Here is a 19,168-nt window from a genome sequence, read left to right as displayed (position 1 = left end):
GATTTCCTTTTGGCTGCCTGCCAAAGTTTCAGAAAGACGTTATTTGGCAAGCAGCACTGCCCTAATTTTAAAGCATTCACGCTGTGTTGGAAGAGAGATCGAAAGAAAAAGCTTATTAGAACTGAATTAGAAGAAAATGCTGCTTTGCAATTATTTTTAGCTGCAGTTTCATGTGAAGTGCTCATACATCTCTGTCCATGAGCATCAGTCGTGGTGTTTAATTAGTGGCGTTTATTCAGTCACGTGAACTTCCTGCTATAGTACAGATGTTTGGTGGATTTATGTTATACGGGGTTGAGAAAATATTCAGCAATAAAACAATTTTTTCTTTGATTCCAGACTGAATCCCTCTTTCTGTTACAACGTTCTCCAGTCTTCTGGAAGTTTTTCCACTAGAGTCAGATTGTGACTGTGTGGATTTGTGTTCATTAATTTTTGTGAACAATTATAAGATCAGATACTGATGTCAGTTGAGGAGACAGGACCCTGTGCAGGACATCTATAAAGAGTAAATACCATAAAAAATCACAAGCTTATTTCAGTAACTACCAGTTTGAGATTCTGGCAGTGACCCGGTGCAGTGTGTGGATCTCTTCAGTACCATGTTTCGATAAGGGCCCATGCTCTTCTGGCATCAAAGATATTTCTATCATTCTCTTCTTTGTATTTAAATGACCCTATATTTATAGAAAACTCTTTTTTTTTCCTTTGCACACAATGTTTATTTCCATTTCGTTTGGGGACGACATGCTGAAAATACCTTGTTCTCAGAATATCCTCGCTGCGGTATCTTTACATTATTCATAGCTTCACTTTTCATTTTTTCCAACTGACCTCATTTTTGGTCGCCAGAGCTCGAGCACACAGGATGATGAGTTTGACAGGGCCTGTAGCACAGAGCTGCACCATAAAGAGTCGCTCACTGAGCCACAGGGGAAAGAACTAGAGCTTGGCTCCAGCATTCATCTCCATGTGCGTTAAAATGCACGAGCGGCCCAGACCGTGAGGCTCACGACGTTCTTCTGACATACAAGCTTCATAACGTGAACTATATTGGCAATATTAATGAGAAATAAAGTGCTGCTGGTCTGAGCAGAGAACCTGTGCTTGATTCAGAGGGTAAAGGAAGAACAGAGTGACAGGGAGGACAGAGAGACAGGGAGACAGGAAGGACAGAGAGACAGGAAGGCCAGAGAGAGACAGGGAGGACAGAGAGAAAGAGAGACAGGGAGGACAGAGTGGCAGAGAGAAAGAGAGACAGGAAGGATGGAGAGACAGCCATCCTGATGTCCTTTCAACAGAGATGCGCTACAGCAACAAGAAAGCTAACAGAAATATGAGCGCTGACCAATGCTGTTGTTCTGCAGAGACGAATACAAACACACCGCTGCCTTCTTTGCCTCTAATCCATTTATTTTTTTAGAAAAAGCCACAGAAGCCACCGCCTCTCTCTTTCCCTGCTACATACTTTTTCCTTTACTTCCTTTTTCCTTTCCTTTACCTTTCCTTACTTTTTAAGAGTACGCACTCGCTTGAGCGTTCTTCTTCCAATGGATCTTAGAGAGAATTTCATTAATCCTCTCTGGAATTCTGAACCATAATCACCTAATCCATCGATAAAACGAGCTGTTAATTGTTTTGCGTATTTAGAAGGATGTCCTCTCAGGGCTTTCCTGACAGAAGTTGATGTAATTATTAAGTGCTCTTTCTCAAGAGGCGTCGCTCGTAGCCATGTGGGTGAAGGCCCCGGAGTGATGAACAACAAGTGATTTCTCTAGCTTACACTCCATTTACACTTCTGAATTTGTCAGTTTATTTGTCATGTCAGTGAGTTGTATTGTGTTCTGTGCCAGTGGTGAGTCATTTTGGTCGAACTGCATTGAACATTTGTGAGCAAAACAAACTTCTGACTGTTCTTTAGTTTATTCTTTTTATCCTTATTTATACCTGTTTGATTTGTTTTATGCAATAACGATAACGATAACGTCTTTGTGTGATTTCCACGTGTTTTGCATGTCTCTGTTCTTTGTCACATCCCATAGCAGCAATTGTAAAAAGGTTCATGTTTCCAGACATACACTTCCCTCTGCTTTTATTATGTGTAGCATGAAACCAAACCAACTGCCGAAGGAAACAAAGGTTTCAGTTTCACTCTGATTCAGACTCAACAAACAGACCTGTAGGTGTGAAAGAACATTTGTGCTCACGTTCAGTCCACATCAGTTCTCTTAAAAGTTTGCATGGCCTGATCTGAGAAATGTCCAATTGTTGCTAAACTCATGCTGGAAATAATTCAGCAGCTCAAAATGAGATCAGACACCATATTGTAATATTGTGTGTGATCTTTTTCTGTTTTTTTCACCAGACTAATAGTGGAGCTTGTCTTGTGCTTCATGTGTCACAGTGTTTAGTCTGTGCCACCTTGAGGACTTGATCGATGTTAGAGTTTCTGTGCGTTATTAACATTTGTTTTCTGTACGATTTCAGTGAGCACTAGTGCAGCCGATTTGTCCCTGTTGTAGCTCTGTGTTTGTTACCCAGCTCTGTTCTGGAGTAACTGGAACATTTGTATTATAGTTAACATTTAAATGGCTTTGAGACTCTCTTTATTACCTCCTGCTAAAATACTGTAACAGAGAGTCAGTAGGAAGTTTAAGACACTTTAATTTCAGTCAGCAGTCTAAGGAAAGTCTATTTTATCATCTTTGTTGTATTACTGTTTATATGTGGAGTAAGAAAAGTCATCTTACACCTTTAGTTTTGTTTGTGTTATTGTTCCCAAATACAGTGAAATCATGTGATTGTAATGCATTTATAAGACTCACATCGACTTGTACCTTGTTTTCCCATCTGACTGGAACATGCACACACACACACACACACACACACACAAACATACGTGCACACACGCACGAACCCACACACACACACACACAGGTACACACACATACAAACACACACACAGGCACACACACATACAAGCACACACACCCACACACACACACAGGCACACACACACACACAAACACACGCGCACACACACACAGAGACACACACACTGACATTGACATGGATACAAAGGAACTGAAGTAAATTGAAGTGGTCTCTTAGTGAGTTCTATAACAGGGACATTGATGGCTTACAGATAGTCCTGCTGCTGGGCATTGGAGAGGTTTTTTGTTTATTCTCTGTCTGTTCCATTCATAATAATTTTCTTGCAGCATGTAGCCTGAGTGAGGACCTACAGCAGAAGCACAGCAGAGTATCGTATCATCATACACATCTCCTGCCACCTGAATATGGCTCACATACCTTACACAATACCTGTTCTCCCTGGGGTGGAGCGGTGTGTGTGTGTGCCTGTGTATGTGTGTGTGTAAGAGAGAGAAAGAGAGAGAGAGAAAAGAGATTTTTTGGTTCTAAAACTGTCTTTGTAATAGACAGAGCTGTGAGAGTCTATGTGCACTTGTTCATGTTCACATCTTCACAGTGTGCAGGTTACAGAAAGTGTTGTTATTTTTTTATACCACACACTCACCGGCCCGCAATACCAGCTGTCAGGCACTGATAGAGACACAGAGGCCCCTTTTGCTGGAATCCTGGCTATTTTCTTTCTCTTACACACACACACACACACACACACACACATATTTGATTTTGTGATATCATGTTTGAATAATTATTTTTTAATATTATGCGATGAGGGGGGTCCGGGATCAGGGGTCCAGGTGGCCAAAGTAACGCAAAACTGATGCACTACAATGGACTGTTCGTAACTGCAAGTGTCTATTTTTGTTCCTGTTCTGAAATGAAATCCTAGTTCTGTCACAATTACTGTTGTTTGTACAGACCTTTAGTGTTAGAGAATTTATCCACTTGGTGAAGTTACATAAGCAAATTTCAACCAGCTTTTTTTCAATGAGCACAAGAAGTCAGTTACAACGACAACATTTTACGGTCCTCAGATTGTAAAAAGGACAAAGAAATGCTGAGATTCAACATGATAAAGATTTTTTGTCAAAAATCTCACACCAGACAGGACGAGCAGCAGAGAGCCAGCGTGACAACTGGATGTCCCTTACTACACTCTGGGCAAGAGAGGCAGCTGCTAGCAGACCAGTTCAACACAAACATAGCAAACTATTTATTAACCCAAATCACAAAAAATATGAATGAATTAGAATTAATGCAACTAATGTAGTTTGTGAAGATAAATAGTGGTTTTATTAATTTGGGCAAATGCACTATATGGACAAACGTATGCAGACACCTGATAATGTGATTGATGAACATCTCGTGTAAGAATTAGTCTTTAATTTTAAAGTGTGACTGTGGGGATTTCTCTTTATTTAACCATAAGAGCATTAGTGAGATCAGATCCCCGGGGTCTGTGATTCAGTCAGTGTTACAGTTTATCCCAAAGGTGTTCAGTGGGTTCAGCTCTGTGCAGGACACTCGAGAACTGAAGTGTCTTCTAAAAGTCTTCATGGATCCTGATTTGTCCACAGGGACATTGTCGTGCTGGAACAGAGTTGAGTCTCTTAGTTCTGTTGAAGAGAAACTGAAACATACAAAGACATTATAGACAAGTGTGTGCTTCCAACTTTGTGCAAACAGTTTGAGGAAGAACTACATGTTTTATCATGATGATCATGTGTCCACCAACCACCAGAATAACAAGTGAAGCATGAGTGAAGACTCAGATACTTACACACAATATAATAAGGCTTTCTAATGAAGAACTAACACGAAACAGGTGGCCACAGTGAGATAATCAGCATACTCGAATCTAAGACATTATAATACGTGTTGTACTTCTGAATATTTGAAATAATCTTAAATTCAGTTTAAATTCTGTTTTAGAGACCTGCAGAGAATATTGTCTGCTTCTTAACGTATGATTCATGTATAAAAGCAAAATAACAGATTGCTTTGTAGATTTTACCTGGAGGAAATCTCTGGTCAGGTACAGCTTACACACACCTGATTCTGTATTTAAAGCTGCTGTACACATTAAAGTGTGTTACGTAACGGATGCAGATGAACAGCCGGTCCTGTAACACAGAGATTTGTACAGGATTAATATGTGTACCTATAGAGATCATGTAGCATCAAACAGATGAAGAAACATTTGGAGTGAATTGCTTGCATTGGACAAATGGACAAAAAGTAAAGTGTTGTGTTTTTATTGGTTGATAATTGATTTCATTATTAATGTTACTGCAACATGTAAATGGTGTTTAGATGATGCCTTAACAATCTGATGAGACCAGGGTTTCAGGTTCTCAGCTTTAACTAATGCCTTGACACTGTAATTTGCCTCTGTGCATGTGTGTGTGTGTGTGTGTGTGTGTGTGTATGTGTGTGTGTTTTGGAACTGAAGGTCATGGTGACTGGTGTAGAGAGCTGCAGTGCTGCAGAGAGGGGGGAGAGAGAGAGAGAAACAGAGAGAGAACAAAGGCACTCCTGTCTGTCCCTCACTGCCTAATGGCACAGATTGTCTGACAGAATCAGACGAATGTCAGCATGTTCTGATTTCTGACAAACGAAAAGAAACAATGAACAAACCAGCACTTCCTTCTCTCACGATGTCACACCTTCTATCCAGTATTTTTTTCTAGAAGACAAAAATGAGAACAAAGATACCAGTGGAGGAGGCATTTTGTATGTTATGTCCATTCTTCCTCTCTGTTTCTCTCTACTTATCTGGAACGAGGTGTGAAATGGAACGGTGGATTGTAGAAATAAGGGCGAGTGAGGAAAAGAGTGCAAGAGAATAACAAGATTGTGGGACACTGCAGCTCTGAGCCTTGCAGATGGAGATGAAGAAGGCTTATCCCTCAGTCTCCTGCAGTGTGTGTGTGTGTGTGTGTGTGTGTGTGTGCGCGTGCGTGCGCACTGGGCTACCTACTTGCCTGGCGTGCCTGTTCAACAAAGCAGGGATCTGTCTTTACATGTACATTATGCTCAAATACACAGAAAAAAAACCCATCCTGCCTGTGTGTGTTTTTATTCCAGTTTCTTCCATTTCATGTGCTGTTGTTGTTGCAGTAAGTAGAGTGTGCTGTGTTTGTGTGTTTGTATGTATGTGTGTGTGTGTGTGTGTGTGTGTGTGTGTGTGTGTGTGTGTGTGTGTGTGTGTGTGTGTGGATGTAGGGTTTGTGTGGCAGTGTTAATCTGGGTGAGAGTGGCAGATGGAGAGTAGGGTGTTAGAGCAGGGATTTCTGGGTCAGGGTTTCAGAACACAGTAGAACACAGAGCTCATCTTTTCCAGTCTTGGTTTATTATTGACGTGTTATTGACGTGTTCACTGGAAAAATGACGACATACCACAATAACATGTAACACATTAACCACTTTAACTTGAGTGGTTTTGTGGTCTATCTAAAGCCATTTGAAACACAAGCCATCTTGCCAAAGGCTTCCTGTTCACTGTATGTAGAGTGTATGTATAAGTGTATGTTGATCAGGTGTTCAGGGATTTTAATACCCAAATTGTCACTTCTGCGTTTGTCACAGTCTCAGTTTCACACACATGACCACCATGGACTCACCTTCCCAGCAACCACCTGCACTTCCTCATTCTCCATCCTTTTTATTTGTTTTCACTGTGTTTAATTAGTACGGTCTGTTTGGCTCGGTTTAAATGCACCGATGTTTGTTTCTGTTTGTACTTCAGTTGTTTGTAATCATTCAGTTCTTTTGTGATGGTAACGTTGTCAGTATCTGATTTTTGACTCATATTGTCCTGTCAGTGAATCTGACTCATGTGTGTTCTGATTCAGTGATTGCTGTCTATATTATGATGGATCCACTCTCCAGAGTCTGTATCCCTGACAGATCCGACCTCAGACTAAGGGCTTAAACACTGTCCAGTGAGTTACAGTACATGAGAGTTTCACACAAAAGCTGGAGAGAAAAGCAGAAGTGTTTCTCAATACTAATTCCATCCTTGGACCAGGGTTAGTGTTAAGTCCAACATCACTGTCTGAGAGTTTGATGTAATCACAGTGTTTCATAATGAAATTCATAGTTTTTTGGGCTGTAAATAAACTCAAAAAAGCAACAAGGTGCCATTCGAGGTCAATATTATTCACTAGCCCTAAAAGTGGGAGTGGCCATTTTTATAGACTAAAAATCATCTCTTTAAATCTTCTCCTCAAGAAACCTCTAGCTGGCTTACATGAAGCACCTACAGATGATTTGAATAATATCACACAGAAAGAAGACTAAAACAGTGTAACCCGACTCTGAACACGTTCCTTTTGTAAATGTTGACGTGACATTTGACCTTAAGTCATGGTGACTACATACACTCACTTTTTAGGATGTAATATACCTGCAGCGTAAAAACCTACAGTGAAAGAAACTAAGTGCTCGATAAAAAGACATTTGAGATTGAAGTATAGCTACTTATAATGTGATATCTCCTAAAATATCTTTTCTGTAATGGATTCAAAGTAATTACACACTAAATTAATTAAAGTGGGATGTAGAGATTTATACAAAGTTTTATAATGAACATGAAACCTTTTTTCATTCAATTGGGAAATTTCTGAAATGTAAAGAGACAGAGAGAGAGAGAGAGAGAGAGAGAGAGAGAGAGATAGAGATGAGCTGTAATGGTGAACTCAGCATGGAGGTTAGCTTTAGCCAGGCAATTAGCGTCCATGATTGTGGAAATTTGCTGGGTGGCATCTGAGGCCACGTTCATGGCCGTGTGTCAGGAAGCTGGCAGAGAGATTAGCCGGCTGCGTGTGCTCACAATCACAACAACAGCTTTTACTGCAACGCTCGTTCCCAGCAGTCATTGTGTCTTAATCCTCCTCCTCTAGTAGGAGGTAAAGATCACACTGTAGTGTTGACCAGGAAAGTGTTCAGTCTGTGAATCAACAACGCCTCTCACTGTATCATGTCAAGGTCTAAGCTCCTAGTGTTTTGTCTGGAGATAAGCTGGGCTGTGGTTGACTGGCTAGGAATACCGCTGCTATGCTAATTATGCAAAGGCACAGCAATCGCCACGCTGTGAAACTGCTACCATGGCTTGACAGCACATCAATTTGACTTGTTCAAATGATTATGCAAAGACAGCAGGGCAGAAGGGTAAATCTTGTATTAGGTGACATGTCTGTCTGTGGACAGCAGGTGTTTGCATTAGAAAGGAACGAAAGTAGCCACAACGCTGCAATAGATTTTATTTTTATTTTTCTCGATGGTTTTGAAACAGTTAAACAGTTTTTTTTTATTTAGTAGATCTGATCCTAAAGCACTACAGACTTACACTACACACTACGTCCTCGTCTAGTGTATGAGTTTTCGAAGTGTATTGTCTCAAATGGAACAGATTCTTTCTTATTAACTGGGAGTATAAGTCGTTTCACAATCAATGGTAAATGACATCAAATTCACCTCCCATGATCATTAAAGTTGGTAAGTCTCTTTCTCATAAACATCAGCAGTCTTCTTTCTGAAGGCCTCAGAGAGCTCTTTCGATCCCATCATGGTGAAACCTCTCACTTCAACAATTAAGAGCAAACCAAACTAAACATTTTAAGTTTAAATAAACCAAACCTTCTTCAAAATGCTCTTTTACAGTGTTCTAATAATTTACACCTGATGTGATCCACCTGTAGGTCATTTTATCCATTTTAAGTATGATTACTTGTGGGGGTGTCATTACTTTTTACTGACAAGAAATAAGATTTTTTTTAACTACATTTTACGTTTTTTCTTTGGTTTTATTTGTTTGTTATATTACTTGAATCTTGTATATGACTGGATATGACACATAAAACTGAAATATTTAATATGTTAGAGGTTTTGAGTCATCATTGTCCCAAGGTGTTGTGTACAGGACATAGTGATTCACCACCTGACTGAGACGCGTCCCTCCGCTCGCACAATCACAATCAGCTGAAAGGATTTACCACCTAAATACTACCTGCAATGTTATAAGCTCTGTTATAGCACATTACACATGAAGTGAACAGCACGAAATATGCTGAAATACAGAGTGGAATATTTCTCTAGATTATTATGGATAGTATACAAATGGTGTCGTTTTAGAGGTTAATGATGTTGTGGCATTTGATAGTTTATAGGTTGCTAAGCAACTGCAACCAAGTGGCACAAAGTAGTTTTTTCTGTTTCTGTGAGACTGAGTCGTGTATATTAGCTGTACGATCACTAGAATAATAACAACTCAAATAACGGTTAAATAACAACCTATACTCATGTCCTAATTTATTTATTTATTTATTTATTTGTTTATTCATTCATTCGTGTCTTTCTTACCACTTCAGTGTCAGATGAATAACGCTGCCGCTCTAGTGGTTTAGATGTAGTGGTTATTGTCACACTCACAGTGTTTTCAGTAAATTTCCTAATCATCTTTTGAACCAGTCAGTGTGACAGAACGCCTTTCTTATGGAAACTGCTGTTTAACATTCACGTGACAGTTATTTTAGTAATCACATTTAAAATGTCCTCATTTACTGTCACTGCTGTAGGAAAGGGAATATTTTGAGCAGGCTGCTCTTGAGGAGGAGGAGGAGGAGGAAGCATGCGGGTAGAAGTGCACCATGCTGCAGTCTGCCTCTGTGCTTCATGGAACGTCATCCTTGACACTGGTGTTTGTGTGTGTGTGTGTGTGTGTGTGTGTGTGTGGTAGTGAACCTTACTGTCAGTACGTCTCAGAGAGCTGCCATCTGTATTTTAGCAGGATTGTCGAACCACACACATGGACGTTCAGAAACACAACAGTGTCGTAAATCACATGATTCTGTTCACATTTATTCATGTTTCAGGATAAGCTGTAAACACGGTGCAGAAAAACTCTACATACAGTACAAGGACATTCAGAGTCAGTACAGTAGAGTAAGTGATGATGATGATGATAAAGTGCAGTTATGAGTTTACATTTGTTTTGTGTTCACACTGATCAGATGAATTGAACTTCAGTGTTGGAGACATGAACTCATATGTAGCTGCAGAGGGGCGGAGCTTCCAGGCACTCACGCTGGCTGGAAAATAATGTAAGATGGCCGATGACACGATGGTGGATAAGACATCTTACAAATGATTATCTTTTAAATTAACCCACACATGCTGTGTGATTTTCTTTTTCAGCATCTCAATAATTCTCTGTATTCTGTTAAAGTGCTGTCAGTTTCCATCGACTGGGAAACGGCTGCTACAGAGATAAATGTACGCAGATGATGACTGAATTTCTTTACTAGATTTTTTGTTTCTGTTAGAATTTGATTTGATTTTGATTATTTTTTTTTGTTTAATACATCAGATAAATCAATTTTCATCTTACATTCAAATTCTGAACAATTTATTGAAAAGCATTGTAGCTAAAGTGGATCTGAATAATAAAATAAGGAAATAAACAGACGGCTTAGGTATGATGTGTAGAATAGCGTGGAGTCATTATGCCCTGCATGGGAAAGTGATTTTACAGATTTCAGATGATGATAAATCGGTGTGTATCAGGGTTAATTCTGCTGTTTGGGATCTGAAGCTGTTTCTCTAGCTGCTCTAATGAAAGAGTGAACGGATCGAAACCTCCAGCGTGTGCTTGTGATTTAGGGCTCCTTCACATGTCTGAGTGTGAAAATGACTTTTGATCACAGCACCATGCTTTTTTGCATGAGTGTCAAGAACCAAGAGAAAGAGAGAGAGAGAGAGAGAGAGAGAGAGAGAGAGAGAGAGGGAGGGAGGGAGGGAGGGAGGGAGAGGGAGAGGGAGAGGGTATTCACCCACTCTCATTTCCTGTCTCTACCTGCTCCGAGTCTGTGCCCGAGGCTGGTGTTTCCTCTCCATTCAGCTACAAAAAATGAATTGGGTTTTAAGCTTCAATTAATTACAGAAATGCTACAAATCTGTTTTTTTTTTATTATCTGAAGTAAGATAGTTGGCTAATATTAGGTTCTGCAATTTTTTTAGGTTCTGCAATGCTTTGGTGTTAAATTACAAGCTTTGCATGGACGTGACGTGACGTGACATTGTGTAACAGCACGTGCCTTTATTGTTTATTTTTATTTTAATATTGTTTGTAACTAAGGAGCGATCTTATTTTAATCCATACAATAACACATTTAAATCTGTTCCTTGAATCTGCTTCTGTTTATTTTAAACAGTTGACTTTAAGATTAAGTCATTAATATGAAGATATCTGTAAATACAAACAGACTTCTGAGATGTTCTGAGGCTTGAGATGGTCAGCGGTAATCTCCAGTACACCAAATCACATCATGCTGTTCTTCAGCCATCTTTCTCCAAACTTGTCCCTTTTTTAATGTCTGTAGTTGCAGGTACTCGTGGCCTGAACAGCACTATATGGACATTGTTGTACTCTGTTCCTTTTATGTGCTCTTTAATTTCATTGTGTGTGTATTATAGGAGTGTATGTGTGTATTATAGGTGTGTGTGTGTGTGTGTGTGTGTGCGCGTGCGTGCGTGTGTGTGCCACAGCTTTACAAAGTGTTGTGAGTCATGCTGGAAGTGGCTTAGCCACCTGTGATGTGGGAAGATTAGTTTTGCTCAGCACCACCCTTTTCCTGGTTCAAACACATGCCACCACACTGCCCCCTGTCTCTCTCACTCACTGTCTCTCCCTCCCCCCCCACATACACACACACACACACACACACACACACACAAAGACAATCCCACAATCACTCTACACTCTCACACAACACAAACAAGCTCTTGAAGAGTTTGACACGTGTCTCAACAGCTAAGTGCCGACTGAGAAAAACAGAACAAACTGAAAAGTGGGTAGGGGAAGAAAAGAGGAGAAAAGAAAAGAAAGTCTTGTTTCCTCCTGTGTGTCCTGATAGTCTGAGGAGTTTCCTGTTGCTTTGTGTGTGTGTGTGTGTGTGTGTGTGTGTGTGTGAAGCCTCCGGAGGCTGACCCAGATCCAGTTTTCACTGGACTCTGTGATGTTAATGACGGAGCTGGACTAATAATATGGGCTGTGCAGGAGCTGGGACAGAGAAGGAGAGAGAGGAGGAGGAGAGAGAGAGAGGGAGGGAGAGAGGGAGGGTGTGTGAGAGAGAGAACAGCGAGACAGGGAGGGAGGGAGTGACTCGTTTTGCTTCTTCTTACAGTCGTCCTCCCTCTAGCCTGTTTGTGTGAGCTCTGCGGCACTCGTCTTCTCTCTTGCTCAATAGTCAGATAGTTAAAATGTCTGCCATGTGGCCAGCGACAGATTGAGTGCTCCGTGTTTTGTTTGTCCTCCATTGTTTTGTTTTGTTTTTTCCCCCTTTCCTCTTCACTCTGATTGGAGTCTTCTACCATCGACTGAAACTACTGCATGGCCCAGATATGTGAGGCTTCAGATTTGGGAGGCTTGGTTTAAGGCTGGCTCGACAGCACAGAGGTAAAAAACGTCTTTTCCTGATCTGTTCACTTTATAAGGACGCTCTGTTTTGTAGGATTTGTGTCTCGGTTCATGACAGTGTTGTGTTGTCTTCACCAAACACCGTGTTTTGGAAGCCTTTGCACCAGATGTTTAACAGCCACAGGCAGGCGCGCTGTTCCTGTCACACGGACCCTCAAAAGCAATGCATTTTTATTTATTTCTTTATTTATTTATTTATTGTTTTTAAAGCCCTAGAGAGGCCCCGAGTCCTTATTCTTAAACCCGATTTTTGTGTTGGGTCTCAGACAGACTGCAGGCAGAGAGCCATGTTGTGTCCTCTTGAGTATGGGCAAGTTACTGGAGTCTTTTCCTGCCTAGCAATTTTGAATCACTGCAGTGGATAAATGAGCCATGTTTGCGCACACACACACACACACACAGAGATCAGGGGCTTTCCACACAGCTGCACTGGCCACACTGTATGTGTGTGTGTGAGTGTGTGTGAGTGGGAGGTTTGTTGAACTGCTCTCTATATTCCTGTAAGAAATAATCCATCTCTTCATGTCTTTCCTTGTGTTTATATATATATATATATATATATATATATATATATATATATATATATATATATATATATATATATATATATATAATATTATTATTATTATTATTATTATTATCTTGGGCATGTGGTATGTGGTAGCCTAGTGGTTAAGGCGTTGGGCTACCAAGTGGAAGGTTGTGAGTTTGATCCCAGGTTCACTAAGCTTCACTTAGTTGTATAAAAATGTGTTAATGTAAGGGACTTTGTAAAGTATAATGTAATATCTTCTCATCTGATTCTTTCTTTTCTCTTTTTCTCTTCTGCACCAAGTGTAGGCAAAGTCTAGACACAAGGCAACCTTGTAATCTGATTGATTTTTAAAGACTAACCTTTCCAAATTGTGTGTGTGTGTGTGTGTGTTTGTAAAGAGAAGAGGTGTGGCTGCACTATGACCCATTTAACAGTTCCTCATGTATGGCTGTTTGTAATTATGCTTCGTCACTCACACAGACAGAGAGACAGACAGACAAACGGAACGAGCGTGTGCTCTTTGGACTCCAATCTCCAGTCTTCACAGATCTTACAAAGTTGTCCTTCTTTACACGTTGACTCTGTCGCTGAGGTCACTATAGTTCATGCTGTTGGAGTGATTAAAGCGTGATTGTTTGGAGGAGGTGCTCATTGTGGCTTAGTGTACACTGTTGTGTGTGTGTGTGTATAGATGCTTAATACAGCTATACTAGAGGAAAAAAGAGAGCAAATATGACAGCTCTGTGTTTTTTTTGCTGTTAGAATGATTACTATTAATATCCGTTTCATTCAAATTAAAGACAAACTGTGTTTATAGTAAAGGAACAGGCATGAGCAGTCATCAGTTTTATAATATATCTAATATAAATATATAATATAATTATATAATATATTATAATATACACAAATATACTTATATAATGTACAAAAATAATTTGCACTGGAGTTCTTACTCCCTCACGAAAACATGTCTGGGCAAATATTAGCTGAAAAAGTGTCCATGGCTCCACACTAAAATCTACAGCAAACAGTTGATTGTCCAGGAACCTTCTGGGATTTCAACAAGTTATGATTCAGGAATTCTCAGAAATGATTCAGAATGGACGGCAGGTGAACTGGGACCCGAGGACAGTGTTTTTTATATGTTGGTCTGTAAAGGCTGTAGAGTGGTATTGTACACTCTGTAGTGAGCCTTGGGATTTGGTGATCATGATTGTGAGGTTTTGTTCCCCTGAACTGTAAAGTGTAATGGAAAAGAACCAGGTTAAGAAGCAGCTAAACAAATACAAAGGAATCTGGATCAGATTTTATGATAAATGTCTCCTTGTGCATTTCTTTTCTCTTTCTGTGTCATTAGGTTATGCTGAGGCTTTGCTCTGTGTGTATGACACTGTAGACTCATTAATATTACACACATTACAACACACACACACACACACACACACACACACACACACACACACACACACACACACACACACACACACACTCACTCACTCACTCACTCACTCACTTTTTGGACTGTGGGTAAAGTTCCCATGACTTTTTTTAGACAAGCAGCAGGAATGTGTGGCTCTCATTGAATCACGTCCAGCTGAATGCACGCACATACACACGCGCACACGGACACACAAATGCACACACACATACAGACACACACACATAAAGACACACACACAGAGAGATACAGACACACACGCACACACAAATCTCACTGGGAAGGCCTGTGGAAAAGCTGCAACTTCGAGTCCGGAAAAAGCACCAGGTTTAGCATGCTGTCTGTCAGCGGGAGAGCACTGTGTACGGGAATGACCTAAATATGGCTGAGCACAGAAGAGGAAACCAGCCTTTCCCTGTGCTTTTGATTTAGCTACAGCAGAAAGGTTGGTTCCTTCCTGTCCCTCATGAAGCGTCCTGTTGTTGGCATCTTTTATAATGAGAACGGTTGGAGATCAAGAATGAGAGAGAATGCTAACCAAAATGATGTGCAGGTATTGTGTGCTAATAACAGTAAGCTGTGTGTGTTTGTGTGTGTGTGTGTGTGTGTGTGTGTTTGTGTGTATGTATGTGTGCGTGTGTGTGTTTGTGTGTGTGTTTGTGTGTTTGTGTGTGTGTGTGCGCATGCATGGATTGTGTTGCAGTGTGACCTTGATCAGTTTGCAGCCTCTCATTTCCCTTCTGACTCCTGAAAGCTATCAGTGTGAGAGAGAGAGTGATGGAGACGCCTGAGCCTGAACACCACTTAACTATGCATGAGCTCCAGCCGCCTTTCTTCTTTACATTCCAGTGCAGTCAGCCTTATAAAATATTTACTCCTGAGCTACAGGCTGCCTCACAGCACCCACACTGCACTATGTTTTCGAGGAGGCTTTGTTTCCAAGCCTCTACTTTCTCAGAAAAGCTTCTTCCTTTCTTTTTCTCTCTCGTTTTTCTATTGGACTTGATGAAGAAACCCACAGTCATATAACCCATGTCCCATGTGCATTCTGTTAGACTGACTTCACTAGTCAGTCACTAGTGCTGTGCCGTATGATGATTTATAGCACAACACTGCGGATTAATCAGCAGTTACAGCTGTGACAAAGATATATGAACTTTATACATCATTGTTTCTATAGTAACAGCTTGTTGACTTGACCTTGTATAGTGGGTGATTCCCATAATATAGAATAACAATAAACAGATTAAGAAACATGTCGCTGTTTAACACAGAATGACATGACATGGTGAATTAACACTGACATGCTGATGTTTACTTAACCTTTATGGAAGGAGGCTCCAGAGGAATGTAAAAACATCATGAAAAGCAGGACAGTAATTAACACTGTCTTATTTCACATAACATCATACTCTTATTTTATTCCTTTTAGAATATCTATATTGTAATATATTCTGTCACATTTCAGCTTTCAAACATATAGTTAGCACAAACACGAGACCGACGTACATTTTAATTTATGCATAGTATGTTACTTATATAATATTATAGTCTTTCCTTGTAAATAGTTTTTAAGGTTTGTTTATTTTCATTAAATATCCCGATAATATCCACAAGTATCTTGATCTATATTTTACCAGTTTGTCATCTCAATCAGTGTGTGTGTGAGTGTGAGTGTGTACGAGTGTGTGTATGTGAGTGTGTGTGTATGTGTGAGTGTCACCCAAAGGTCATGCAGATGTTGGTAAACTTCAGAAAACGCAGTCACACACATCAAGTTGTGAAACCACATTTCCATCTGCACACACTGTAAACACAGCCTCAGGTTTTCTTTGACACCTCAGGCTCTTGTGTGCCTCTCGCACCTGTATTTTTACAGGGTTTTATGTTGTGTGAATGTTTTCAATACAGCGAGGAAACGCGACTTCGGTTCCCCTTTAAGATCTGTAGCTCAGCGAGCTGCTTCTATATTTACTTGTCCTAGAAACAGGCAGCGTTACTGTAGCCTTGTTTCAGCTCCCCAACCACAGAGCTCTGGAAACATCAGCACATCGTCTTCACTCGTCCTGCTGCGGCTTTCCAGAAATACATTCTTTGTTAAAAGAGCTTGTGCATTTGTTTCAGATTGAAATTGACCTGCAAGCCAGAGTTGTCGTTCAGCTTTGTCAAAATTGTTTAATCAGGACTTTATTTAAATATCCAATGAAAGCAGCCCAGTGTAATTACAGCTGAAGCAATAATCTGCAGTTATTACAGTGTGTCATGATGTCAGAGATGTGCAGAACTGAGCACTGTGCTCTCCTCATCACACTGGCCGATCACTCGCTCTATATACATGCTTATTTTAGCAGGGTTAAATTACTGTTTATCCTTCTTTTGGCTCATCAGGTTTACATTTTCTTATTCACCTTAGAAGGCTTACAATCTCGATCAGCTGTCCCTTTTGGGTTGGTGATTAATCTTGAACATTCTAGAAAGGAAACTGGAGCATCCCTGGCAAACACCATGCGGCTAGAAGTAGATTAATGCCAGTGTAGATTAATGACTGTATTTTTTGTAGACTGTGTCATAACACTCCAGCTCTAATCTTTGGCACTGAAGTGTGGAATAAACCACAGACACGTTTAAGAGAGAAAGCAGAGCAAGAGATAATGTCCTCTCTTTTTTCTTTTTCCTGTATACAACCCTGTATGTCTGCTCTCGGCCCCCACTGTACTCATGCTCTTCTGTTCCAGGCTCTTTCACAAGCACATTACACCTCCTTAACAGCTGCAGTCTCAGCCACGGGTCATTACAGGATTTTAAATGACCAAGAGCACAACTACACAACACACAGCTCTTATAAAAGTGTAATGGAGTAGAAATCACATGCAGAGAGTGCTGGAAACCCTCGGCCTTACACACTCTGTAGTGTGTTACTGCCACAATGGACAGTTCTAATTACAGCTCGACTTCAGCCTCTCACTAACCTTGCAAGTATGAGTGATATGCTGAGGGCTTAACACACCACCGACTGCAGAAGTAAAAGAATCCACGTGAAAGCTTTATTTCATTGTTTGAAATGCTATGAGAGTAACTTGTTTGATTTTGCACGTTTTCTGGGGTTATTATTAAGCGACCCTCAGAAGTCTCAGAAATATTGAACTCATTGCCCAGCTCAGACTATACGACTTTAATCATTCTGCCTGTTTGGTGTTTGGAAGGTTTTGTGCAGGAGTGTATACTGTACATCAATCACAGATGGGTTTCACACCTTATGCTTAATCTCCGGATTCTCAAATCCTGCCTACTCACATACGTGACTACAATTACTATGTGACTTCCTGACCTTCTCACTGTTTTGTAGGGAGATGGTGACACTGGGATCACAGACGCTTGAGATAAAGTGAAAAGTAACACTGCTATTTCACTGTGCACCACCATGAATAATGGTGCTGATATTACTCAAGCTCGGTTCTCTCCACAAACTCAGGAGTCACTGATGTAGTGTAGTGTATAAAAACAACAAGACAGGATATTATGGGATCATATTGTAGGACTCAAAACAATATAGAGATTAAAAACATGGTGATTCAGATGTTAGCTGCATAAACACCAAAAACGTAGATTCTGCTATGTATCTTGAAGAAAATGTTTCTGTCTGTGGAAGACTTCTGCTAATTCCACACCTCTATTTATTGGCTTTAATAACTCAGGTTTTGAAGGTTGCAGCCTGTATTATGGCACTACTGAGAAACCAACCAGAGTACTACAACTTTCTGTTGTTTTAACTAAAACAGCTGCCATCTGCACACAGAAAAATGCCCAGGTACAGAAAACCTCCGACTTCTGACTAATGCAAGCCAGATGTAATGGCAACTCAACTTGGAATTCCTAATCGGAAAATTAGGATCCTAATCGGATCAGTCAACACACAGGGATATTTTTGCTTGTTAAATCTAGAACATTTACAATACAAATGTCTGTTAGAGGAGGAAAATTTACATCAGTCATCACATATAGCTTGCAACATACAACTGTGGAGATAAATCTTGTGGTGTCGGAAGTGAACCACATCACGTTAAGTCAAATGCTGCACATGGTGTTTTTGGTTGTTGGTTTTTGGCTGCACATTGTGTTTTTCTGCTCTAACTGTTTTCTTTATGAGGAATCACAGATTAGCTATCTAACACTACCCCACATCCTCTCGAAACACTCACCTAAAACCTATTTGATTGCAGTCAAGTACCAATTCATTTGAACTGAATCATTTTAGATTTTATCTGAGGTCCCAGACAGAGCAGTTAACAGAGGTCTGTGTCCACCTGCTACTAATCTTACAGTAATATAATAAAGACGTATATCTTCCTTTCACAGTCTTTTCCTCTCTTTGGTGACACTAAGCTTCACCACAATGATCATGCTTGATATACGGTGACATCAGAGCTGCTCAGCGGCAACCTGGGGCTGCGTTGGTGGGTGGTGGGTTTGACGAGCGACACATCAAAGTTATCTGTGCTGCCTTTGAAGCGCCTAGTCTGCCACTCTCACTCTTTCTTTTTGTTGTTTAGTAAGTGGTGCACAGGGTATAATGCAGTGTATGTCTCTCTCTCCACAGACATTCAAGCCTCTGGTAGGAAAGAGTGTTCTGGGCTCCATCACCGCTGTGGAATTCTTCTCCGACAGACAGCTGGACTTCCTGACCGATGACGGAGCATGCCAGCCCTATCAGGTGAGTGAGTGAGTGAGTGTGTGTGTGTGAGTGTGTGTGTGTGTGTGGCCTATATTTCAGTGCTGTATTTAAAAA

General features: G+C 40.5%; 1 protein-coding gene across 4 annotated transcripts in view; it reads left to right on the top strand.

Annotated features, from left to right (window-relative positions):
- Positions 1-19,168, top strand: part of jmjd1cb (jumonji domain containing 1Cb) — a 110,118-nt gene that overhangs the window by 59,890 nt on the left and 31,060 nt on the right. For 3 of the 4 annotated variants that reach the window (XM_060864010.1, XM_060864009.1, XM_060864008.1), the window contains exon 3: positions 18,980-19,093. In XM_060864010.1, the coding sequence (XP_060719993.1) occupies positions 18,980-19,093 (114 nt within the window). Of the gene's footprint in view, positions 1-12,078; positions 12,389-18,979; positions 19,094-19,168 lie in introns of those variants that run through there. The other variant, XM_060864011.1, reaches the window with a different exon arrangement.

This window comes from Tachysurus vachellii, chromosome 2 (assembly GCF_030014155.1).
Source record: "Tachysurus vachellii isolate PV-2020 chromosome 2, HZAU_Pvac_v1, whole genome shotgun sequence".
Taxonomy (NCBI): Eukaryota; Metazoa; Chordata; class Actinopteri; order Siluriformes; family Bagridae; genus Tachysurus; species Tachysurus vachellii.
The sequence above is the reverse complement of the archived record's forward strand: the minus strand, read 5'-3'. Positions and strand labels throughout refer to the sequence as shown.